Source organism: Mobula hypostoma, chromosome 28, assembly GCF_963921235.1.
Source record: "Mobula hypostoma chromosome 28, sMobHyp1.1, whole genome shotgun sequence".
NCBI lineage: Eukaryota > Metazoa > Chordata > Chondrichthyes > Myliobatiformes > Myliobatidae > Mobula > Mobula hypostoma.
This window is the reverse complement of record NC_086124.1, coordinates 15,962,783-15,988,893: the sequence shown is the minus strand read 5'-3', so window position 1 is coordinate 15,988,893 and position 26,111 is coordinate 15,962,783. Positions and strand designations below refer to the sequence as shown.

Sequence of the window (26,111 nt, the reverse complement as noted above, 5' to 3'; positions counted from 1 at the left end):
AGATCTAGTATAGTATTTTCCGCCTGGTCAGCCTGTCAACATGCTGTGACAGGAATCCGTCCTACCACACTTAACGAACTCTGCCCGTCTAATCCCTTTGAACTAATCAGGTGCCAATCAATATCAGGTAAGTTAAAGTCACCCATGATAACAACCTTGTTATTTTTGCACCCTTCCAAAATCTGCCTCCCAATCTGCTCCTCGATATCTTCTGCTACCAGGGGGCCTATAGAATACTCCCAATAGAGTAACTGCCCCTTTCCTGTTCTTGATCTCCACCCATACTGACTCAAAAGCGGATGCTGCTTCATTACCCACCCTTTCTGTAGCTGTAATAGTATCCCTGACCGGCAATGTCACCTTTCCCCCCCCCCTTTCCCCCCTCTCTATCCCTTTTAACGCACTGAAATGTATAAGGCTGGGCGATCTGGAAGACCGTGTAAGGAATCTGGAGCAGCAGCTGGATGACCTTCGACTCATAAGGGAGAAAGAGGCAGTCATAGATGAGAGCTGCAGGGAGTTAGTCACACCTAGGCTGTCTTAAGCAGGTGGTTGGGAGACAGTCAGAGGGTGGAAAGCGAAGGTGAGCAGACAGGTAGTGCAGGGCACCCCTGTAGCCATTCCCCTGAATAATAACTTTACCGTCCTGGATACTGTTGGCGGGGACGACCGACCAAGTGTGAGACACGGAGGCAGGGCCTCCGGCACTCAGTCTGACCCGGTGGTGCAGAAGGGTGGGACGGAAAAGAGGAGAGCTGTCGTCTTTGGAGACTCTATAGTCAAGGGAGTAGACAGGAGATTTTGTGGGCGTGAGAAGGACACCCGCATGAATTGTTGCCTCCCTGGTGCCAGGGTCTCTGATGTCTCTGACCGGGTGCACGACATCCTGGTACGAAAGGGAAAGCAACCAGAAGTTGTGATACATGTAGGGACCAACGACATGGGCAGGAAGAGGGATGAGGTCCTGAAGTGTGAGTTTCGGGAAATAAGCAGAAGGCTGAACAACAGGACCTCAAGGGTGGCGTTCTCAGGTTTGCTGCCAGTACTACGTGACAGTTAGAATTGGAGGAGATGGCAGTTGAATGAGTGGCTGAGGAGTCGGTGCAGGGAGCAGGGTTTTAGATTTTTGGATCATTGGGATTTCTTCTGGGGAAGGTGGGAACTATACAGATTGGATGGGTTGCAACTGAACTCGAGGGGGAGCAATATCCTTGCAGGTAGGTTTGCTAGCATGGTTCGGGAGCGCTTAAACTAATTTGCAAGGAGGATGGGACCCAGAAATATAGAGCAGTGAAAGAAGTGCATGGAGTATAGCCAGATCTAACATATATAGAGGTTTTGAGAAAAGAGAAGCAGAATAAACGACGTAAAGGTAGTAAGGTAGAAGGGCTGAAGTGTGTGTACCTCAATGCAAGAAGCATCAGGTGATGAACAGAGAGGTTGGATACATACATGGAATTATGATGTAGTGCCCATTACAGAGACTTGGCTGGCACCAGGGCAGGAATGGATTCTCAATATTCCTTGATTTCAGTCCATTAAAAGGGATAGAGAGGGCAGAAAAAGGGTGGAGGGGTGGCATTACTGGTTAAGGATACTATTACAGCTACAGAAAGGGTGGGTAATTTAGCAGGATCCTCTTTTAAGTCAGTGTGGGTGGAAGTCAGAAACAGGAAGGGAGCAGTTACTCTATTGGGGGTATTTTGTAGGCCCCCTATTAGCAGCAGAGATACAGCGGAGCAGATTGGGAGGCAGATTTTGGAAAGGTGCAAAAACAACAGGGTTGTTATCTTCCCTAATATTGACTGGCACCTGATTAGTTCCAAGGGTTTAGATGGGGCAGTTTGTTAAGTGTGTCCGGGACGGATTCCTGTCACAGTATGTGGACAGGCCGACTAGGGGGAATGCCATACTAGATCTAGTACAAGGTAATGAACCGGGTCAGGTCACAGACCTCTCAATGGGTGAGCATCTGGGGGACAGCGATCACTGCTCCCTGACCTTTAGCATTATCATATAAAAGGATAGAATCAGAGAGGACAGGAACATTTTCAATTCGGGAAGGACAAATTCTGAGGCTATAAGGCTAGAACTCGTTGATATTAAAGGACAGGAGGTTTTGGAGTTGGTAAAATACATTAGAACGGATAAGTCCCCGGGGCCTGACGGAATATTCCCCAGGCTGCTCCACGAGGCGAGGGAAGAGATTGCTGAGCCTCTGGCTAGGATCTTTAATGTCCTCGTTGTCCACAGTAATGGTACAGGAAGATTGGAGGGAGGCGAATGTTGTCCCCTTGTTCAAAAAGGTAGTGGGGATAGTCCGGGTAATTATAGATCAGTGAGTCAGTCTGTGATGGGAAAGCTGTTGGAAAATATTCTTAGAGATGGGATCTCTGGGCATTTAGAGAATCATGGTCTGATCAGGAACAGTCAGCATGGCTTTGTGAAGGGCAGATCGTGTCTAACAATTCTGATAGAGTTCTTTGAGGAGGTGACCAGGCATGTAGATGAGGGTAGTGCAGAGGATATAGAAACATAGAAACATAGAAAATAGGTGCAGGAGTAGGCCATTCGGCCCTTCGAGCCTGCATCGCCATTTAATATGATCATGGCTGATCATCCAACTCAGAACCCCGCCCCAGCCTTCCCTCCATACCCCCTGACCCCCATAGCCACAAGGGCAATATATAACTCTTTCTTAAATATAGCCAATGAACTGGCCTCAACTGTTTCCTGTGGCAGAGAATTCCACAGATTCACCACTCTCTGTGCGAAGAAGTTTTTCCTAATCTCAGTCCTAAAAGGCTTCCCCTTTATCCTCAAACTGTGGCCCCTCGTTCTGGACTTCTCCAACATCGGGAACAATCTTCCTGCATCTAGCTTGTCCAATCCCTTTAGGATTTTATACGTTTCAATCAGATCCCCCCCTCAATCTTCTAAATTCCAACGAGTACAAGCCCAGTTCATCCAGTCTTTCTTCATATGAAAGTCCTGCCATCCCAGGAATCAATCTGGTGAACCTTCTTTGTACTCCCTCTATGGCAAGGATGTCTTTCCTCAGATTAGGAGACCAAAACTGCACACAATACTCCAGGTATGGTCTCAGCAAGGCCTTGTACAACTGCAGTAGTACCTCCCTGCTCCTGTACTCAAATCCTCTCGCTATAAATGCCAGCATACCATTCGCCTTTCTCACCGCCTGCTGTACCTGCATGCCCACTTTCAATGACTGGTGTATAATGACACCCAGGTCTCGTTGCACCTCCCCTTTTCCTAATCGGCCACCATTCAGATAATAATCTGTTTTCCTATTTTTGCCACCAAAGTGGATAACTTCACATTTACCCTCATTAAATTGCATCTGCCATGAATTTGCCCACTCACCCAACCTATCCAAGTCAGCCTGCATCCTCTTAGCATCCTTCTCACAGCTAACACTGCCACCCAGCTTCGTGTCATCCGCAAACTTGGAGATGCTGCATTTAATTCCCTCATCCAAGTCATTAATATATATTGTAAACAACTGGGGTCCCAGCACTGAGCCTTGCGGTACCCCACTAGTCACCGCCTGCCATTCTGAAAAGGTCCCGTTTATTCCCACTCTTTGCTTCCTGTCTGCTAACCAATTCTCCATCCACATCAATACCTTACCCCCAATACCATGTGCTTTAAGTTTGCACACTAATCTCCTGTGTGGGACCTTGTCAAAAGCCTTTTGAAAATCCAAATATACCACATCCACTGGTTCTCCCCTATCCACTCTAGTAGTTACATCCTCAAAAAATTCTATGAGATTCGTCAGACATGATTTTCCTTTCACAAATCCATGCTGACTTTGTCCGATGATTTCACCGCTTTCCAAATGTGGTGTTATCACATCCTTGATAACTGACTCCAGCAGTTTCCCCACCACCGACGTTAGGCTAACCGGTCTATAATTCCCCGGTTTCTCTCTCCCTTTTTTAAAAAGTGGGGTTACATTAGCCACCCTCCAATCCTCAGGAACCAGTCCAGAATCTATCGAGTTTTGAAAAATTATCACTAATGCATCCACTATTTCTTGGGCTACTTCCTTAAGCACTCTAGGATGCAGACCATCTGGCCCTGGGGATTTATCTGCCTTCAATCCCTTCAATTTACCTAACACCACTTCCCTACTAACATGTATTTCGCTCAGTTCCTCCAACTCACTGGACCCTCTGTCCCCTACTATTTCTGGAAGATTATTTATGTCCTCCTTAGTGAAGACCGAACCAAAGTAATTATTCAATTGGTCTGCCATGTCCTTGCTCCCCATAATCAATTCACCTGTTTCTGTCTGTAGGGGTCCTACATTTGTCTTTACCAATCTTTTTCTTTTCACATATCTATAAAAGCTTTTACAGTCAGTTTTTATGTTCCCTGCCAGTTTTCTCTCATAGCCTTTTTTCACCTTCCTAGTTAAGCCCTTTGTCCTCCTCTGCTGAACTCTGAATTTTTCCTAGTCCTCAGGTGAGCCACTTTCTCTGGCTAATTTGTATGCTTCTTCTTTGGAATTGATACTATCCCTAATTTCTCTTGTCAGCTACGGGTGCACTACCTTCCTTGATTTATTCTTTTGCCAAACTGGGATGAACAATTGTTGTAGTTCATCCATGCAACCTTTAAATGCTTGCCACTGCATATCTACCGTCAATCCTTTAAGTGTCATTTGCCAGTCTATCTTAGCTAATTCACGTCTGATACCTTCAAAGTTACCCCTCTTTAAGTTCAGAACCTTTGTTTCTGAATTAACTATGTCACTCTCCATCTTAATGAAGAATTCCACCATATTATGGTCACTCTTACCCAAGGGGCCTCTCACGACAAGATTGCTAATTAACCCTTCCTCATTGCTCAAAACCCAGTCCAGAATAGCCTGCTCTCTAGTTGGTTCCTCGACATGTTGGTTCAAAAAACCAGCCCGCATAGATTCCAAGAAATCCTCTTCCTCAGCACCTTTACCAATTTGGTTCACCCAATCTACATGTAGATTGAAGTCACCCATTATAACTGCTGTTCCTTTATTGCACACATTTCTAATTTCCTGTTTAATACCATCTCCGACCTCACTACTACTGTTAGGTGGCCTGTACACAACTCCCACCAGCGTCTTCTGCCCCTTAGTGTTACGCAGCTCTACCCATATCGATTCCACATCTTCCCGGCTTATGTCCTTCTTTTCTATTGCGTTAATCTCTTCTTTAACCAGCAACGCCACCCCACCTCCCCTTCCTTCATGTCTATCCCTCCTGAATATTGAATATCCCTGAACGTTGAGCTCCCATCCCTGGTCACCCTGGAGCCATGTCTCTGTGATCCCAACTATATCATAATCATTAATAACAATCTGCACTTTCAATTCATCCAACTTATTACGAATGCTCCTTGCATTGACACACAAAGCCTTCAGGCGCTCTTTTACAACTCTCTTAGCCCTTATACAATTATGTTGAAAAGTGGCCCTTTTTAATGCTTGCCCTGGATTTGTCGGCCTGCCACTTTTACTTTTCTCCTTAGTACTTTTTGCTTCTACCCTCACTTTCCACCCCTCTGTCTCTCTGCACTGGTTCCCATCCCCCTGTTGTGAACTAACCTCCTCACGCCTAGCCTCTTTAATTTGATTCCCACCCCCCAACCATTCCAGTTTAAAGTCACCTCAGTAGCCCCCGCTAATCTCCCTGCCAGAATATTCGTCCCCCTAGGATTCAAGTGTAACCCGTCCTTTTTGTACAGGTCACGCCTGCGCCAAAAGAGGTCCCAATGATCCAAAAACTTGAATCCCTGTCCCCTGCTCCAATCCGTCAGCCACACATTTATCCTCCACCTCAGCGCATTCCTACTCTCACTGTCGCGTGGCACAGGCAGTAATCCCGAGATCCATATGGTCTATATGGATTTTAGAAAGGCATTTGACAAGTTTCCACACAGCTGGCTTATTCAGAAAGTCAGAAGGCATGGGATGCAGAGAAGTTTGGCCAGGTGAATTCAGAATTGGCTTGCCTGCAAAAGGCCGAGGGTTGTGGTGGAGGCCGTACATACAGATTGGAGGATTGTGACTGGTAGTGTCCCACAAGGATCTGTTTTGGGACCTCTACTTTTCTTGATTTTTATTAACGACCTGGATGTGGGGGCAGAATGGTGTGTTGGCAAGTTTGCAGACGATACAAAGGTTGGTGGTGTTGTAGATAGTGTAGAGGATTGTCAAAGATTGCAGAGAGAAATTGATAGGATGCAGAAGTGGGCTGAAAAGTGACAGACGGAGGTCAACGCGGAGAAGTGTGAGGTAGTACACTTTGGAATGACAAACTCCAAGGCAGATTACAAAGCAAATGGCAGGATACTTGGTAGTGTGGATGAGCAGAGGGATCTGGGGGTACATGTCCACAGATCCCTGAAAGTTGCCTCACAGGGAGATAGGGTAGTTAAGAAAGCTTATGCGGTGTTAGCTTTCATACGTCGAGGGATAGAGTTTAAGAGTCGGGATGTAATGATGCAGCTATATAAAACTCTAGTTAGGCCACACTTGGACTACTGCGTCCAGTTCTGGTCGCTTCACTATAGGAAGGATGTGGAAGCATTGGAAAGGGTACAGAGGAGATTTACCAGGATGCTGCCTGGCTTAGAAAGTATGCAGTATGATCAGAGATTAAGGGAGTTGGGGCTTTACTCTTTGGAGAGAAGGAGAATTAGAGGAGAAATGACAGAGGTGCAGAAGATAACAAGAGGAATCGTTAGAATGGATAGCCAGCGCCACTTCCCCAGGGCACCACTGCTCAATACAAGAGGACATGGCTTTTAGGTAAGGGGTGGGAAGTTCAAGGAGGATATTAGAGGAAGGTTTTTAACTCAGAGAGTAGTTGGTGCGTGGAATGCACTGCCTGAGTCAGTGGTGGAGGCAGATACACTAGTGAAGTTTAACAGACTGCTAGACAGGTATATGGAGTAATTTAAGTTGGGGGTTTATATGGGAGGCAGGGTTTGAGGTTCGGCACAACATTGTGGGCCGAAGGGCCTGTACTGTGCTGTACTATTCTATGCTCTATGTTCTATGTTCTATGAAATCCAGGAATATTGAGAATGCATTCCTGCCCTGGTACCAGCTAAGTCTCTGTAATGGCCACTACATGATAATTCCATGTATGTATCCAAGCTCTCAGTTCAGCACCTTTGTTCCTGATGCTTCTTGCATTGAAGTACCCGCACTTTAGCCCTTCTACCTTCCTACCTTTACACCCTTTATTCTGGTTCTCTTTCTTGAAAGCCTCTCTCTATGTTACATCTGGCTTTACTCCATGCACTTCTTTCACTGCTCTATCGCTCCGGGTCCCATCCCCCTTTCCACAAGATGGGTACCTGAGGGCCAGAAGAGTTAGTGGAGAGGGTGTAAAGATTGATGTTGAGGATCAAAGTGAGGATTCAAGATGTTGAGTATGATGCCAGTAAAATCCTGAGCTGCGTAAATGAGACAGTCTCTTCACGTCGACTCTACGTCCGTCATTCAAAGTTCGAAAGCTATCAATGAAAACACCCTCCTTATACTGTTAAACTCCAGTGAATAGGGACCAGAGTCTGAATGGATGCATGCACGTTAATAATTTCAATGCTGAATCTTTCTTGTGACACCACTGAAATTCCCTCAATACCAACACATCATTTTTCTTATTTGCCTTCCAGTGTTCGATGCCTCCACTGTAGTAAATATCGTGACTACATCTACTCTACCAGAAGGTGCTTGTGATTTTCGGGGTTAAATACGACAGATCAGAACAAAACATCTCATATAGTGTGTCATGTGATGCAGGAAAGCAAAGATCAGAAACACCTAAGCAGAGCATTTGGGATGACAATTAACGCTGATATTTATGAACATTGGATTTAAATTCAGAATATGTGGGAGATTTAATGGGATTACACTATAAAGAAATAATTCAGCTAATGAATAGCGCAAGCACATTGTGTTTCTTTACAACTAAACATGTGATTAGACATTGTATTTGTTGGACAGCTAGAGAGCGGTGGTCGATCATTGCCTCTCTGACTTCAGGCCTGTGACCAGTGGCGTTCTGCATGCGTCGGTGCTGGGTACGTTGTTATCATTTATATCAACGATCTGTATGATACGAGGTGAACTGGATCAGCAATGTTGCGGATGACACCGAGGTTGGTAGTGTAGTGGACAACGAGAAGGACTATCATAACTTGCAACGGGATCTGGAACAGCTGGAAAATGGGCTGAAAATTGTATACGGAATTTAGTGCAGAAAAGTGCGAGCTGATGCAGTTCAATAAGATCAATCAGGATAGGTCTTACACAGAGAACGGGAGGGAATGTGGAATGTGACGGAAGGAACAATATGGGAATACAAATCCATAATTCACTGAAAGCAGCGTTACAGTTTGAAAGCGTAGTAAATGATGATTTTGGCACATTGACCTTCATAAGTCAAAAGACTGAGTAATTGAGATAGGCTATTATATTGAAGGCGGGTTAGATATCGGTGAAGTTTAATTTGGAGTCTCTGTGCCAGAAAACAAGAAACACAAATGAACTCATTAACAAGACCGTCAAACAACAAATGTTCAGAGAGAATGGAAAAAAAAGTCTTGTAAACGATAATGCAAGCAAATAGATGCGACATGCAGCTATTTCGGTAAACCTTGACATAAGAACATAAGACATAGGAGCAAATTGACATCGTTCCGCCTAGAAGATCTGCTCCACCATTCCATCATGGCTGACTTATTATCGTTCTTAACCCCGTTCTCCTGGTTTTCCACCGCAACCTTGGACTCCTATACTAATAATGAACCTATCGTTTCCATTCAAATATACCCAATGACGGCCTTCAGAGACTACTGTGCAAATGAATACAACATTCATCACCCTCCAGAAGAAGAAATTCCTCCTCATCTGTGTTCGAAAACACCATCCTTCTATCTGAGACTGAGTCTTATGATCAAAGACTCTCACACTATTGGGAACATCATCTCCACGTCCAGTCTACATAGGGTTTTCAAACTCCAAAGTCTTCTAATGAGACCGCACAACCTTCATTTATTTTTACGCATCAGTGTGTAGGGTCCAGAGCCTCAAACGCTGGGTATACGTTAACCTTTAATCTGGTGAATCTTCTTCTTGTAACACCATTGGATCGACTCCAATCCCAGCACATCCTTTCTCATACTTGCCTTCCGGTCCTAGAATCCCACACTATAAAAATGATCGTGTCCATATCTAATCTGTCAGAACGTGCCTGTGATTATAAGGGGTAAATATTATAGATCACAAAGAAAAAATCGGATTTAGTGTGGCTTGTGATGCTGGAAAACGAAGATCACGAGGACAGAAACACCTAAGCAGAAAATTGCGTCTGGCAATTAACGCAGATATTAATGAATATTCGGTTTAAATTCTGAGCATGACAGATATTTAATATAAACAGTCCATAAAGTCGTAATGCAGCTCATGAATAGCGATAGCAGCTTTTTATAATCCTCCGGACAAACCAGGATATTAGCTCAAAATAACGGTATCAGAAAATATTGAAAAGGCTTGACCCAAAAGTAGAGATGGGTTAGCAACAAATGAAATTAGTAGTAATAGACAAGGCACCAATGGGAGCAAAACAGGAGACAAGAGAAACTAAACACAACAGGCAGCAGGGTAACCTTTAGGGAGGAAGACTAAAGACGAGAAAAAACATTTGCAGCTGGATGGTATATGAGTGAAGAAGGACTGTGGGAGATAACGGATTAATTAGGCTGCGGGTGATGAGCCTGGAACAAGTGGCAGATGTGTCCTATTGGCTGGGTGGAGACTGGGCGCAATCTGCATTTGCAGGCTGGAGAATGCGAGCAGGAGCAGACTTTATAGATATGGCATGGAAGTGATAAGCCCCGTGGAAAGCTTGAACAGTTTTGGGCTCCGCATGCCTTTTTTCGAAGTCCAGAAAAAAAAATACCACTACTTATATATGATGAAACCTGGGAGATGAACTTCCAGCCTTTCCCACGAGAAGACCTCTCCCATAATATTGAACGCAATGACAAAGCAGCGACGGTTGAGAGGTGAAATATTATTTCGCAACTGCATACATATTCTAATATGCGCCTCAGTTTGCCCACCGGAGCAACAGCTGCCATGTCAGTGGTTGTTAACGCAACAGAGGATCACCTCGACAGGGTATGAGCTGCTACTGGGCACTCAACATCATCAACCGCACAACGGTAATCAATAAGTTTCAAGACCTTGACCTTAATACCTCATTGGCCAATTGCATTCTCGTTTTCCACACTTGGAGATCCCAGTTTGTTCTGATTGGTAACAGTATCTTCTCGATTACCATCTACACAGGTACAGCTATGTGCTTAGCCTCCCCTGCTCTACTCACTTTATGCTTGTGAATGTATGGTTAAGCACAGTTTCAACGCAACATTCAAGTTTGCTGATGGTACCACTATAGTAGGCCGAATCAAAGCTGGTGACAAATACGCATACAGGACAGAGATTGAAAATCTGACTAAGGGGTGCCATGGTAACAAACTCCTACAAAATATGATCAAGATTAAAGAGCTGAATATTGACTTTAGGGCGAGTAATCCAAGGGTCAATGATCTTGTCCTCATCAGACAATCAGAGGAGGAAACGATCAGCAATGTTACACTGCTCAGTATTATTACTTCGGAAGACCTGTTCTGGTCCGAGCAGTTAATTGTAATTCTGAAGAAAGCACGGCAGCGCTTCTACGGTTTTGCATTTCTCGAAGATTTGGCGTTACATCTGCAACTTCGACGAACTTCTATGGATGTGCAGTGGAGCGTATATTGACTCGTTGCATCGCTGCCTGGTATGGAAATACAAACTACATTCAGCGAAAAATCACTTAAAAACTAATGGATATGGCCCAATCTATCACGGCAAAAGCACTCTCCACCAATACGCACATCTCCACGAAGAGCTGTCGCAGGAAAGCAGCATCAATAATCGGTGACGCCGCTCATCAGTGACTTGCGTTCTTCTCACTGCTGCCATTAGGAAGAATGTACAGGACCCTTCTGATTCGCACCACCAGCTTCAGGAACAGCTATTATCCTTCAGCCATCAGGCTCTTGAACCTAAAGGGAGAACTTCACTCAACTTCGCTTGCCCGGTCATTGAAATATTTCACAAAATGAGACTAACTTGCAAGGACTCCTCATCTCAGGTTCTTGATATTTATTGCTTATTTATGCATTATTAGTCTTATTTCTTTCTTTTGTATTTGGAATTTGTTACTATTTCCACCTAGTTGAGTACCCACATTGGCGTGGTCTTTCATAAAATCTATTACGGTTATTTTAGTACTGCGATGTCGTTGAGTATGCACGCGATAAAAAAAACATCACAGGGTTGGATATGGTGACATGTATGTACTTCAGCAATAAACTTACTTTGAACTTCTAACTTTCAATTGTGCCCATCATATCTGACTAACTACAAAATTATGACTCGCGCAGCAAAACCGGAAGATTGAAGAGGAGGTATGCTTGGTCGTAGTACACATGTGTCAAACAAAGATGAGTTTGACTAGATATTGTGTTTGCACCACCATAGGCGGGACCTCCATGTCGAAATACTCTTGCTTCAATTGTGTGCATTTGCCACCTGGTTGAATAGGAAAACAAAACACTCACCCACGACTTTTATCTGTATTCTGTCGCTTTCGTCTGAGGATATGCTTCTACCGGACAGAATGTACGTGTAAAAACAACTGTATATGCTCAATGCATCACCTCCATTCTCGATGGTGAACGTCGCGGTGTTTCGCTGTGCTGGCACGTGCTGTAATGCTTGTCGGTTTCTGTACAGGTGAAAGGTGCCAACGGAATGTGCCCGACTAGTTATCCAACAAGTTAACCTGACCGATTCATCTGACTGGTAGACTTTATTCACTCGGTCACTTTTTATTCGAGGTCTCGCTGGCTGAGCTGGAAGGAAAGAAAATTAGTTGAGTCAGAATGTACTCAAGCGTATGGAATCAAAATTATCACTAACTCCGTGCAAAACCCGTTTTGTGCAACTATCTATTTCTCATTCCTAATTCCCATCATATAATACCGTCCCCAACCCCGTCTGAAGTTGTATATTTAGAAGAGACTTTCCTGGAGACAATAAGTGATGGTTGTCTGTATGATTGAACGGAAGATCTACTAGAAAGGTCTGCTAAGTTAAAGAGCAGGAGCTCCAGGGTAATAACTTACAAGATTGCTACCAGTGCCACGTGTTAGTCAGGCCAGAAATTGGGAGATTATACAGTTGAATATGTGGCTAAGGATTTGGTGCAGGAAGGAAGGCATCAGATGTTTGGATCATTGGGCACTCTTCCAGCGAATGTGAATCATGTACAGAAAAGACAGTTTGCAACTGAAATGGAAGGGGACTAATATCCAAACCGAAACTTTTGCTAGTGCTTAAAGGATCCGAGGGTGGGATCATCCTCCAAGAGGATGGGAGCCAGAGGGCCAGAACAGTTAATAGAGTTGTTCTCGAGCAACACTCACAACACGCTGGAGGAACTCAGCAGATCGGGCAGAATCCGTGGAAATGATCAGTCAACGTTTCGGGCCGGAACTCTTCGTCACGACTGAAGAGGGAAGGGGCAAAGGCCCTATAAAGCAGGTGGAGGGAGGGTGGGAAGAGGGAAGCTGGTAAGTTCCAGATGAAAAAACAGTAAGGGGAAAGATAAATGGTGGGGGAGGGGAAGCAGGGAGGTGATAGGTAGGAAAGGTGAAGAAGCAATATGGGAAAACATAATTGGTACTAGAAGGAGGCAGAACCATAAGGGAGGTGATAGGCAGCTGGAGGAGGGGGCAGAGTGAAATAGGGATAGGGGAAGGGCGGGGGAGGGAATTACCCGAAGTTGGAGAATTCTATATGCATACCAAGGGGCTGGAGACTACCTAGACGGTACAGGAGGTGTTGCTCCCCAAACTGAGTTTAGCTTCATCATGGCAGTAGTGGAGGCTACGTATGGACATATCTGAATGGGAATGTAAAGCAGAATTGAAGTGGGTGGCAATCGGGAGATCCTGTCTGTTGTGGCGGACAGAGTGGAGGTGCTCGACGAAGTAGTCCCCCAATCTGCATCGGGTTTCACAGATGTAGAGGAGGCCGCACGGGAGCACCGGATGCAATAGCTGACTTCAACAGACTCACAAGTGAAGTGTTGCCTCACCTGAAAGGACTGTTTGGGGCCCTGAATGGTGGCAAGAGAGGAGGTGTAGGGATGGGGGTGGCACTTACGTCTACAGGGATAAGTGCCTGGCCGGAGATCCGTGGGAAGGGACGGGTGGATCAGGGAGTCCCAGAGGGATCGATCCCTGCGGAAAGCGGAGAGGGGTGGAGAGGGAAAGATGTGTTTAGTGGTGGGGTCCTGCTGAAGGTGGCGGAAGTTGTGGAGGATAATGCGCTGGCTCGGGAGGCTGGTGGGGTGGTTGGTGAGGACAAGGAGAACTCTGTTCCTGTTGTGGTGGCGGGAGGGTGGGTTGAGGGCCGAAGTGCGGGAAATGGAGGAGATGCGGGTGAGGGCATCATTGATGACGGGAGAAGGGAAACCACGATCCTTAAAGAAAGAGGATATTTGAGATGTACTGGAACAGAAAGCCTCATCCTGGGAGCAGATGCGGCGGAGGCGGAGGAACTGGGAATAGGGAATGGCATTTTTGCATGTGGCAGGGTGGGAAGAGGTATAGTCGAGGTAGTTATGAGAGTCAGTGGGCTTGTAGAAGATGTCAGTGGACAGTCTGCCTCCAGAGATGGAGATGGTGAGATGGAGAAAGGGGAGAGAAGTTTTCGAGATAGACCAAGTGAATTTGAGGGCTGGGTGGAAGTTTGAAGTAAAGTTGATGAAATTGACGAGCTCAGCATGGGTGCAGGAAGCGGCACCAATGTAGTTGTCAATGTAACGAAGGAAAAGTTGGGGGGCAGTACCAGAATAGGTTTAGAGAACAGACTGTTCCAAATAACCAACGCTGAGGCAGGGGCTCAAAGAAGAGAATGGGACCCATGCGAGTGCCCATAGCGAAACCCTTGGTCTGAAGAAAGTTGGAAAAGCCAAAAGATAAGTTATTAGGTGTGAGTGCCAGTTCCGCCAACCGGAGGAGGGTAGTGGTGGTGGGGAACTGGTGAGGTCTATTGTCCAGAAAGTAGCGGAGGGCTTTGAGGTCTTCTTGATGGGGAATGGAGGTCTATAAGGATTGGATATCCATAGTGAAAATGAAGCGGTCGGGACTGGGGAACTGGAAGTTATTGAAGAGGTGGAGGGCATGGGATGTATCCCGGATATAGGTGGGGAGGGTCTGAACAATGGGTGACAAAATGGAGTCCAGGTAAGCAGATACAAGTTCGGTGGGACAAGAGCAGGCAGAAATGATGGGTCTACCAGGACAGTCAGGCTTGTGGACCTTGGGGAGTAGGTAAAACTGAGGGGTGCGGGGTGTAGGAATTATGAGTTTAGAGGCTGAGGATGGAAGGTCTCCGGAGTTGATAAGGACGGCGATGGTACAGGAGACAATGGTTTGATATTTTTGATGGGGGCCTGTTCCAGGGGTAAGTAAGAGGAGGTGTCAGTGAGGTAGAAGTCCATCCGCCAGACTACTACGACACCACCTTTGTCTGCGGGTTTGATGGTCTGCCCCTTCCTTCTTCAGTCCTGATGAAGGGTTCTGGCCCGAAACGTTGACTGATCATTTCCACGGATGCTGCCCGACCTGCTGAGTTCCTCCAGCGAGTTGTGAGTGTTGCTTTGGCCCCAGCATCTGCAGAGTATATGTATTTAAAAGCTGTTCTAGAGATAGATGTTGTTAAGACCTGAGAAAAAGTCAGTAATCAAAATGCTGAGAATGAAGCCACTAAAATCCTGAGCTGCATAAACACTATGCAGTGCAAGAGGTATGGTAGAAAAGACAGTCGGATTCAGGGCATGTATCAACACCTGGAATTATAAGAGTATACCCATCAGTATGATCTGGCTGCAGGAGGGACAGGACCGGCAGCTCAGTATTCCGGTTTCCGTTGTTTTAGACACACCTTAGCGGGTCCGGTTAAAGGAGGTCGGCTGGTGTTACTACTCAGGGAAAATGTCACAGGAATGCTGTCAGACCCGACTGGAGAACTTGCTGAATGATAATTCATGGGTGGAACTCCGAAGCATGCCACTAAATGAAACAATCTCTTCACATCCGCTCTACGTCGGCCATTTAAAGTTAAAACGCTTTCAATGAGCCCCCTCCCCCCCACCCGATTTATTATTTTAAACTCCAGTGAATAGGGACCAGAGTCTTAATGGGTTCATGTAAGTTAACCATTTCATTTGCTGAATCTTCCTTGTGACACCACTGAAATGTCTCCAATACCAACATATCCTTTCTCATATTTGTCCTCTAGTCTTCGAAGCCTCCACTGCAGCTAATATCGTGTCTACCTCCACTCTACCAGGAGGTGCTTGTGATCATGGGGGGGGGGGGGTAAATGCTACGGATCCGGACAAAAATCGCATATAGTCTGTCATGTGATGCAGTACAGCAAAGCTCACGAGCACAGAAACACCTAGGCAGAACGTTTCGGATAGCAATTAACGCTGACATTTATGAACATTGGATTTAAATTCAGAATATGTGGGAGATTTAATAGGAATATACATAAAGGAGTAATTCAGCTGATGAATAACGATAGCAGTTTCCTTTTCTTTACAACTAAACATTTGGTTAGACATTGTTTTTATTGGAGATCCAGAGAGTGGTGGTGAATCATTGCCTGTCTGACTGGAGGCCTGGGACGAGTGGCGTGCCGCATGCGTCGGTACTGGGTACGTTGTTATCATTTACATCAACCATCTGGATGATACGAGGTGAACTGGATTAGCAATGTTACGGATGACACCGAGATTGGTAGTGTAGTGGACCACGAGAGGGACTATCATAACTTGCAACGGGACCTGGAGCAGCTGGAAAATGGGCTGGAAATGTTAGACGGAACTTAGTGCAGAAAAGTGCGAGTAGATGCAGTTCGATAAGGTCAATCAGGATAAGTCTTACTCAGTGAACGGGAGGGAACTGAGGAATATGATGAAAGTAACAATACAGGTCCATAATTCACTGAAAGTAGAGTTACAGTTTAAAGCGTAGTAAATGATTTTGGCATAATGGCTATCATAAGTTAAAAGACTGAGTACTTGAGATAGGATATTATATTGAAGGCGTGATAAACATTGGAGAACGCAAACACGAGGAAATCTGCAGATGCTAGAAATTCAGGCAAAACACGCAAAAAATACTGGTGAACGCAGCAGGCCAGGCAGCATCTATAAGAAGAGGTACAGTCGACGTTTCGGGCCGAGACGCTTCGTCAGGACTAACTGAAAGAGGAGATAGTAAGTGATTTGAAAGTGGTAGGGGGTGGGGAAGATCCAAAATAATAGGATAAGACAAGACGGGGAGGGATGGAGCTTAGAGCTGGAAAGTTAATTGGCAAAAGGGATAAGAGGCTGGAGAGGATGGAGGATCACGGGACGAGAGGCCTAGGGAGAAAGAATGTGGGGGCGGGGGGAAGGTGTTGTAGAGAGAGGGACAGAGGGATAAAAAAAAGAGAGAAAAGAAGTGGGAAAGAAAAGATAAAAAACATAATCAAATAAACAAACAAAGAAATAAATAAATAAGGTATGGGGTACGAAGGGAAGGCGGGTCCTTAACGGAAGTTAAAGAAGTTCATGTTCATGCCGTCAGGTTGGAGGCTACCCAGATGGAAAATAAGGTGTTGTTCCTCCAAGGTGATGTGGCTTCATCCTGACGGTAGAGGAGGCCGTAGGATAGACATATCAGAATGGGAATGGGACGTGGAATTAAAATGTGTGGACACTGGGAGATCCTGCTTTCTCTGGCGGACAGAGCGTAGATCATCAGCGAAACGGTCTGCAGTCTCGACTTCACCATACCTTGTTCCCATTTGAACCTCACTCCTTCCGAATGCTCTGCCCTCCACTCCCTCCGCACCAATCCTAACATTACTATAAAACCCGCCGATAACAGGGGTGCTGTTTCAGTCTGGCGTGCGGACCTCTACCTTGCCGAGACACAGAGACAATTCGCAGATACCTCTTCTTATTTACCCCTCGATCATGACCCAACTAAGGAGCACCAGGCTATTGTCTCCCACAGCTTCACCAAATGTACCAGCTCAGGGGATCTTCCATCCACTGCTACCAACCTTATAGTTACCACTCCCCGCACTTCCCATTTCTACCTCCTACCCAAGATCCACAAACCTGCCTGTCCAGGTAGACCCATTATCTCAGCTTGCTACTGCCCAACCGTACTCATTTCTGCATACCTTGTCACAGTTTTATACCTTCTTCAATCCCTTCCCATCTATGTTCACGACACTTCTCACGCTCTCAATTTTTCAATGACTTTAAGTTCCCTGGCCCCCACCGCTTTATTTGCACCACGGATGTCCAGTCCCTATATACCTCCATTCCCTACCAGGAAGGTCTCAAAGCTCTCCGCTTCTTTCTGGATTCCAAACCTAAACAGTTCCCCTCTACCACGACTTTCCTCCGTCTACCGGAATTAGTCCTTACTCTTGGTAATTTCTCCTTTGGCTCCTCCCACTTGCTGCAAACTAAAGCTGTACCCATGGGCTGCCGTATGGATCCCAGGTATGCGTGTCTTTTCGTTGGCTTTGTACTGGTATCTGTCCCCTACTTCTCCTCAGCTACATCCACGACTGCATCAGCGTTGCTTCCTTCACGCATGCTGAGATCGTTGACTTCATTAAATTTGCCTCCAACTTTCACCCTACCCTCAAGATTACCTGGTCCATTTCTGACACCTCCCTCCCCTTTCTTGATCCTTCTGTCTCTATCTCTGGAGACAGCTTATCTACTGATGTCTACGATAAGCCTACGGACTCTCACAGATACCTGGACTATTCCTCTTCCCACCCTGTCTCTTGCGAAAATGCCATCCCCTTCTCGCAATTCCTCCGTCTCACCGCATCTGCTCTCAGGATGAGGCTTTTCATTCCAGGACGAAGGAGATGTCTTCCTTTTTTAAAGAAAGAGGCTTCCCCTCCTACGCGACTCCGTTGTCCATTCGTCACCCCACCCCCATCCCTTCCCACTGATCACCCTCCAGGCACGTATCCTAGTATGCAGAACACGAGTTACATATGCCCTTAGACTTCCTTCCTCACCAACATTCAATGCCCCAAACAGACCTTCCAGGTGAGGCGACACTTCACCTGTGAGTCGGCTGGGGTGATACACTGCGTCCGATGCTCCTGATGCTGCCTTCTATATATTGGCGAGACCCGACGCAGGCTGGGAGACTGTTTCGCAGAACACCTACGCTCTTTTCGGAGAGAAAGCAGGATCTGCCACTGGCCACACATTTTAATTCCATGTCTATTCCCATTCTGATATGTCTATCCAGTTTTTTCCGATTAGCAACAGTATCTTCTCAATTACCATCTCTACAGGTAGAGCTGTGTGCTTAGCCTCCCCTGCTCTACTCACTTTACGCTTGTGAATCTATGGTTAAGCACAGTTTCAATGCATTATTCAAATTTGCTGATGATACCACTGTCGTAGGCCGAATCAAAGCTGGTGACAAATACGCATACATGACAGAGAATGAAAATCTTGCTAAGCGGTGCCATAGTAACAGACTCTTACAAAATACGATCAAGATTAAGGAGCTGAATATTGACTTTAGGGCGAGTAATCCAAGGGTCAGTGATCTTGTCCTCATCAGAGAATCAGAGGAGGAAACGATCAGCAATGTTACATTGCTCAGTGTTATTACTTCGGAAGACCTGTTCTGGTCCGAGCACGTAATTGTAATTATGAGGAAAGCACGGCAGCGCTTCTACGTCTTTTGGATTTCTCGAAGATTCGGCATTACATCTGCAACTTCGACGAACTTTTCTATAGATGTGCAGTGGAGCTATATATTGACTCGTTGCGTCGCAGCCTGGTATGGAAATACAAACTACCGTGAGCAGAAGATCACTTAAAAAGTAATGGATATGGCCCAGTCTATCGCGGGTAAAGCATGCTCCTCCAATACACACACCTCTACGAAGAGCTGTCGCAGGAAAGCTGCATCAATCATTAGTGACGCCGCTCATCAGTGACTTGCGTTCTTCTCGCTGCTGCTATCAGGAAGAATGTACAGGACCCTTAGGATTCACACCACCAGCTTGAGGAACAGTTATTACCCTTCAGCCATCAGGCTCTTGAACCTAAAGGGAGAACTTCACTCAACTTCGCTTGCCGGAACATTGAAATATCCCACAAAATCTAGACTAAATTTCAAGAATTCTTCATCTCAGATTCTGGATAGTTATTGCTCATTTATGCATTACTAGTCTTATATCTTTCTTTTGTATTTGGAATTTGTTACTATTTGCACCTAATTGAGTGCCCACATTGGCGTGGTCTTTCATAAAACCTATTACGATTATTTTTGTATTGCGAATTCGTTAAGTATGCCCGCGATAAAATGTATCTTAGAGTTGGATATGGTGACATATATGGTGTACTTCAACAATGAAGTTACTTCGAACTTTTAACTTTCAATTGTGCCCATCATGCCTGAATATCTGCAAAAAATATGACTCGCGCGGCAAAACAGGAAGATTGAAGAGGAGGTATGCTTGGTCGTAGTACACACGTGTCAAACCAAGATGAGTGTGACTAGATATTGTGTTTGCACCACCATAGGCGGACCTCCCTGTCGAAATACTCTTGCTCCAATTGTATGCATTTGTCACCTGGTTGAATAGGAAAACAAAACACTCACCCACGACTGTTATCTCTATTCTTTCGCTTTCTCCTGAGAGTTTTCTTCTACCGGACACCGTGCACGCGTATGAACAACTGTATGTTCCTCCCATTGCGATGGTGAACATCGTGCTCTTTCGCTGTGATGGCGCTTGCTTTACTGGTTGTAGGTTCTGGTACAGGTAAAAGGTGCCATCGGAACATGTAGAACCAGTTATCCAACAGGTTAATTTGACCGATTCACCTGACAGGTAGACTTTATCCGATCGGTCACTTTTTATTTCAGGTCTCGCTGGCCGAGCTGGAAGGAAGGAAATTTAATTGATTCAGACTGTACTCAAGCGTATGGAATCAAAATTCTCACTAACTCCGTGCAAAACCCTTGGTGCAACTACCTATTTCTCATTCCTGATTCGCATCATATAACACCGCCCCACCCCCGTCTGAAGTTGTATATGTAGAAGAGACTTTCGTAGGGACAATAAGTGACGGTTGTCTGTATGATTGAACGAAAGATCTACTCGAAAGTTCTGCTAAGTTAAAAGCTGGAACTCCAGGATAATGGCGTACACGTGTTACTAGGCCAGAAACAGGAATACTGTACAGTTGAACACGTGGCTAAGCATTTATTCAGGAAGGAAGGTGCCCGATGTTTTGATCATTGGCCACTCTTCCACCGAAGGTGGATCCTGTACAGTAAAGTCAGTTTGCAACTGAACTGGAAGGGGACTAATATCCCAACAGGAAGCTTTGTTCGTGATACAAGGATCCGAGTGTGGGGTCATTGCAGAGAAGAAAGAGGATGGGAACCAGAGGGCCAGAAGAGTTAGAAGAGTTGTTGTAGAGATAGATGTTTTCAGACCTCAGACAAAGTCGTTTACAAAATGTTGAGCATGATGTCAGTAAAATCCTGAGCTGCGTAAACACAATGCCAATGCAAAAGGTATGATTAAAAAGACAGTTAAATTCAGGGCAGAGATCAACACCTGGAATTATGATTGTATACCCATCAGTGCGAACTGTCTGCAGGCAGGGCAGGACTGGTAGCTCAGTATTCCGGTTTTCCGTTGCTTTTGCCAGAGCCGGTGGGATTAAAGGAGGAGAGCTGGTGTTACTAGTCAGAGAAAATGTCACAGAAATGCTGTCAGGACCGACTGCAGAACTTGTTGAATGATACTTTATGGGTGGAACTGCGAAACATCTCACGAAATCAAACAATCTCTTCACGTCCACTCTACATCGGCCATTCAAAGTTCAAAAGCCTTCAATGAGACCCCCTGTTTATTCTTTTAAACTCCAGTGAATAGGGACCAGAATCTCAATGGGTGCATATAAATTAACCATTTCATTTGCTGAATATTTCTTCTGACGCGACTGAAATGTCTCCAATACCCACATATCCTTTCTCATATTTGCCCTCCAATATTTGATGTCTCCACTGTAGCAAATATCGCGTCTACATCAAATATACCAGATAGTGCTTCTGATTATAGGGGTTAAATACTACGGATCAGAATAAAAATTGGATTTACTGTGTCATGTGATGCAGGAAAGCAAAGATCACGTGGACAGAATCTCTGAGCAGAATATTTCGGATGGCAATTATGAACATTGGATTTAAATTCAGATTATGTGGGAGATTTAATAGGACTAAGGAGTAATTCAGCTAATGAATTGTAACAGCAGTCTGTGTTTCTGTACAATTAGACATATGATTCGACATTGGTTTTGTTGGACAGCCAGAGAGTGGTGCTCGATCATTGCCACTCTGACATGAGGCCTGTCACTAGTGGCGAGCAGCATGCGTCGGTGCTGGGTACGTTGTTATCATTTATATCAACGATCTGGATGATGCGAGGTAAACGAGATCAGCAATGATGCAGATGACACCGAGATTGGTAGTGCAGTGGTCAACGAGAAGAACTATCATAACATGCAACGGTAAATGGGCCAGCTTGAAAACGGGCTGAAAATGTTAGACGGAATTTTCTGCAGAAGGTAGCAAGTGATGCAGTTCGTTTGGTTTTACACCGTGAACGGGACGTAACTGAAGAATGCGATGGAAGGAACAATATGGGAATACAGGTCCATAATTCACTGAAAGCAGTGTTACAGCTTGAAAGCGTAGGACATGATGTTATTGGCACATTGGCTTTCGTAAGTCAAAAGACTGAGTACTTCAGATAGGATATTATATGGAAGGCGTTTTAGACATTGGTGAAGCTGTCATAAGGGGGCGTTAGGAGCGGATCCAAATGCAAGACACAGACAGTGAAGTACTAGGAACAGAACTATGTTTGTGAAGAAAGCAACGGAAGAAACTACACTGGACATTGACACAGGCCCTGAATGAGACTAGGATTCAGAGCCTAGACTAGGAACTCGGAACTCTGGAACCAGAGCCTGGACAACGAACCGGAACTTCGGCCTTGGTTGGGACTCGGAACCTGGGTCTTGACTCGGAACCGGATCCCAGGTATTGGCTAGGACTCGGGACTAGGATCTTGGCAAAGGGCAGGGCGTGGTTACAGGACTGGATGTGGAACTCCTGCACAGGACGAGGTACATGGACAGGACGAGAACAGAAAGCCGTGTCTTGGTCTGGATGAGGTACTTGGACGTGGCTTGGAAATGACGAGGTTCTTGGACGCGGCTTGGACAGGACGAGGTTCTTGGACGTGGCTTGGACAGGATGAGAGACTCCTGGACAGGACGAAGGAACTCCAGCACAGAATGATGTAACTCCAGCACAGGTTGAGGTAACTCCAGCACCGGGCTGGGCGAGTAACTCCCGGGGCTGGGCGAGGAATCTCCAGCAGAGTACGAAGAATCTCCAGCACAGGACGAGTAATCTCTAGCACCGGGATGGCCGAGGTACTGCTGGGCTGGGCGAGGAATCTCCAGCACAGGATGAGGAATCTCCAGCACCAGGCTGGGCGAGCTACTCCTGGGATGTGCGAGGAATCTCCTGGGCTGTGCGAGGAATCTCCAGCCCAGGACGTGGCTCTTGATCTATGTCTGGCTCCGCTCTTCGACTCGGCTTGGTTAGGCTCTTGGGTACGGAGCTGGGACTACTTCTTGGAGCGCAGGGCCGGGAACGTTTCTAGGACTCAAGGCCGGAACCCTTTCTTGGATGCAGGGACTGGCCTCTTTCTAGGACACAAGGCCAGGATGACTTCCGAGACACTTGCCGAGGTAAACAGCCGGAGGACTCATGGACTGGACGAGGGACACCTGAACAGGACGAGACCACGAAGACATGACTTGGACAGGACTGGAACATGGCGCCTGGAAAATGGAAAACAGGGACACAGAACACAGAGCCGGGACTCCTCTTGGGAGCAGGACTTACGGCCGGGGCTTTACACATAGTCGGGACCCCTCCATGGGAACAGGAACGAGGACCGGGACTCTTTTTTTGATACGGATACTGAACACGGGTACACAAAGTGATAGTTCCAAACTAAACGATAGATAGTTCTTTATCTTGGCGTGGCAAGGTTCCGGTCCCACTCCGGCGGTTGAACTTGACGGGGATGCAGCGAGGCTTTAGAAGGAAGGGGAAGGGAACAGTACAGCGAACAATCCCTGGTTTGCCGAGGTACTTATTTGTCAGCCCGAAATGAGAATCAGGTGTCTCAATTAAGGCACCCACCGGAGAAGGGAGAAAACAAGAAAACCCGGATCAAGGATCGAAGGACCGGACCGTGAACCGGAATGCGGACCATGACAGAAGTTTAATTTGAACTTGGCGTGCCAGAAAACAAGAAACTCAAAAGACTACATTAAAAACACCGTCAAACCCCCAATGTGAAGAGAAAAGGAAATAAATCATGCAAACAATAATGCAAGCAAGTAGCTGCGACATGCAACTATTTTGGTAAAACCAGACATAAGAACATATAAGACAGCTGAGCAAATTGAGATCATTCCGCCGATAAGATCTACTCAACATTCCATCATGGCTGATTTAAAGCATCTAGAATAAGAACTTCATCTTCATCTCTGTTGGAAAGGATCATCGTTCTATCGGAGGCTCTGTCCTCTGTTCCAAGACTCTCACACTATGGGGAACATCATCTCTACATCCAGCCTACGCAGGCCTTTCAAAGTCCAAAGTCTTTTAGTGAGACTGCATAACCTTTTTTTTTTTTTTTTTACGCACCAGTGAGTAGGGTCCAGAGCCGTAAACGCTGCGCATACGTTAACCCTTTCATCTACTGAATCATTCTCATGAAACGCCATTTGGATCGTCTCCAAGCCCAGCTCATCCTTTCTCGTATTTGCCATCCAGTCCTATTCTCCCCCACGATAGGAAACATCGTGTCCATATCTAACCTATCAGGACCCGCCTGTGATTATAAGGGGTAAATATTATTGATCATAAAGAGAAAATACGATTTAGTGTGGCTTGTGATGCTGGAAAACAAAGATCAGGATGACAGAAACACCGAAGCAGAAAATGGCAGTTGGCAATTAACGCAGATATTTATGAATATTGTGTTTAAATTTCGAGCACGATGCAGATTTAATATTAAGAGTCAATAAAGTAATGCAGATCATGAATAACGATAGCAGCATTTTTTAAAATTCTCCGGACAAACCAGGACATTAGCTCAAAGTGACAGTGCCAGACAATATAGAGAAGGCTTGACCCAAAAGCAGAGTAGGGGAGACGGTTTGGCAACAAATGAAGTCAGGAGTAATAGACAAGGCACCAAGTGGAGCAAAACAGGAGAGAACAGAAGCTAACACAACAGTCAGCAGGGTAAAGTTTAGGGAGGAAAAGTGAAGACGAGAAAAACCGTTTGAGACTGGATGGTACATGAGTGAAGAAAGACTTTGTGAGATAAGGGATTAATGAGTCTGCAGGTGATGAGCCTGGAACAAGAGGCAGGTGTATCTTATTGGCTGGGTGGAGACTCGGCGCGACTGCATTTGCAGGCTGGGGATGCGAGCACGAGCAGAACTTATAGATCTGGAATGGAAGTGATATAAAGAGCCCATGGAAATCTTTATCAGTCTAGGGTTAGCATACTTATGATCAAACTTGGGAGCCGAACTTCCAGCATTTCTTACGAGAAGACCTCTCCCATAACAATGAAAGCAAGGAGAAAGCAGCGTCGGTTAAGACGTGAAACAGTCTTTGACAAATGCATACATATTCTAATATGCGCATCAATTTGTCCACCGGAGCAACAGCTGCCATGTCACTGGTTCTTAACGCAACAAAGGATCATCTCGACAGGGTATGCGCTACTACTCGGCACTCAACATCATCAACTGCACGACGCTGATCAATAAATTTCAAGACCTTGACCTCAATACCTCATTGTGCAATTGCATCCTCGATTTCCACACTTGGAGATCGCGGTTTGTTCTGATTGGTAACAGTATCTTCCCGATTACCATCTACACAGGTACAGGTGTGTGCTTAGCCTCCCCTGTTCTACTCACTTCATGTTTGTGAATGTATGGATAAGCACAATTTCAATGCAACATTCACGTTTGCTGATGATACCACCGTAGTAGGCCGAATCAAAGCTGGTGACAAATACGCATACAGGACAGAGATTGAAAATCTGGCTAAGCGGTGCCATAGTAACAGACTCTTACAAAATATGATCAAGATTAAGGAGCTGAACATTGACTTTAGGACGGGTAATCCAAGTGTCAATGATCTAGTACTCATCAGACAATCAGAGGTGTAAACGATCAGCAATGTTACATTGCTCAGTGTCATTACTTCGGAAGACCTGTTCTGGTTCGAGCACGTAATTTTAATTATGAGGAAAGCACGGCAGCGCTTCTATGTCTTTTGGATTTTGCGATGATTCGGCATTATATCTGCAACTTCGACGAACTTCTGTAGATGTGTACTGGAGCGTATATTGACTCGTTGCATCGCAGCCTGGTATGGAAGCACAAACTACCTTGAGCGGAAGATCACTTAAAAAGTAATGGATATGGCCCATTCTATCACGGGGAAATTACTCTCCTCCAATACACACATCTCCACGAAGAGCGGTCGCAGGAAAGCAGCATCAATCATCAGTGATGCCGCTCATCAGTGACTTACTTTCTTCTCGCTGCTGCTATCAGGAAGAATGTACAAAACCCTTATGATTCACACCACCAGCTTTAGGAACAGTTATTATCCTTTAGCCATCAGGCTCTTGAACCTAAAGGGAGAACTTCACCCAACTTCACTTGCCCGGACATTGAAATATCCCACAATTTCTAGGCTTTCTTTCAAGGACTCTTCATTTC

General features: G+C 45.6%; 2 protein-coding genes and 1 pseudogene across 6 annotated transcripts in view; 1 reads left to right on the top strand and 2 right to left on the bottom strand.

The window, feature by feature from the left end:
- The window catches only part of LOC134338864 (histone H2A type 1-like), a 597,857-nt pseudogene that overhangs the window by 229,031 nt on the left and 342,715 nt on the right, over positions 1 to 26,111 (bottom strand).
- LOC134339082 (histone H2A type 1-like) overlaps positions 1 to 26,111 on the top strand; it is a 318,239-nt gene that overhangs the window by 219,543 nt on the left and 72,585 nt on the right. The window contains exon 2 of the mRNA XM_063035392.1: positions 1,552 to 1,567. Within this exon, the coding sequence (XP_062891462.1) occupies positions 1,552 to 1,567 (16 nt within the window). The remainder of the gene's footprint in view (positions 1 to 1,551; positions 1,568 to 26,111) is intronic.
- The window catches only part of LOC134339078 (alpha-1B-glycoprotein-like), an 89,168-nt gene that overhangs the window by 29,207 nt on the left and 33,850 nt on the right, over positions 1 to 26,111 (bottom strand). For 3 of the 5 annotated variants that reach the window (XR_010016341.1, XM_063035382.1, XM_063035383.1), the window contains exons 5-6: positions 19,861 to 20,142; positions 11,695 to 11,988 (exon numbers count right to left, since the gene is read on the bottom strand). Coding sequence is in view for 4 of the 5 variants with exons in the window: in XM_063035382.1 (XP_062891452.1) it covers positions 11,695 to 11,988; positions 19,861 to 20,142 (576 nt within the window). In the remaining variant the exon portion in view is untranslated. The remainder of the gene's footprint in view (positions 1 to 11,694; positions 11,989 to 19,860; positions 20,143 to 26,111) is intronic. The other 2 variants (XM_063035384.1, XM_063035385.1) reach the window with 2 other exon arrangements.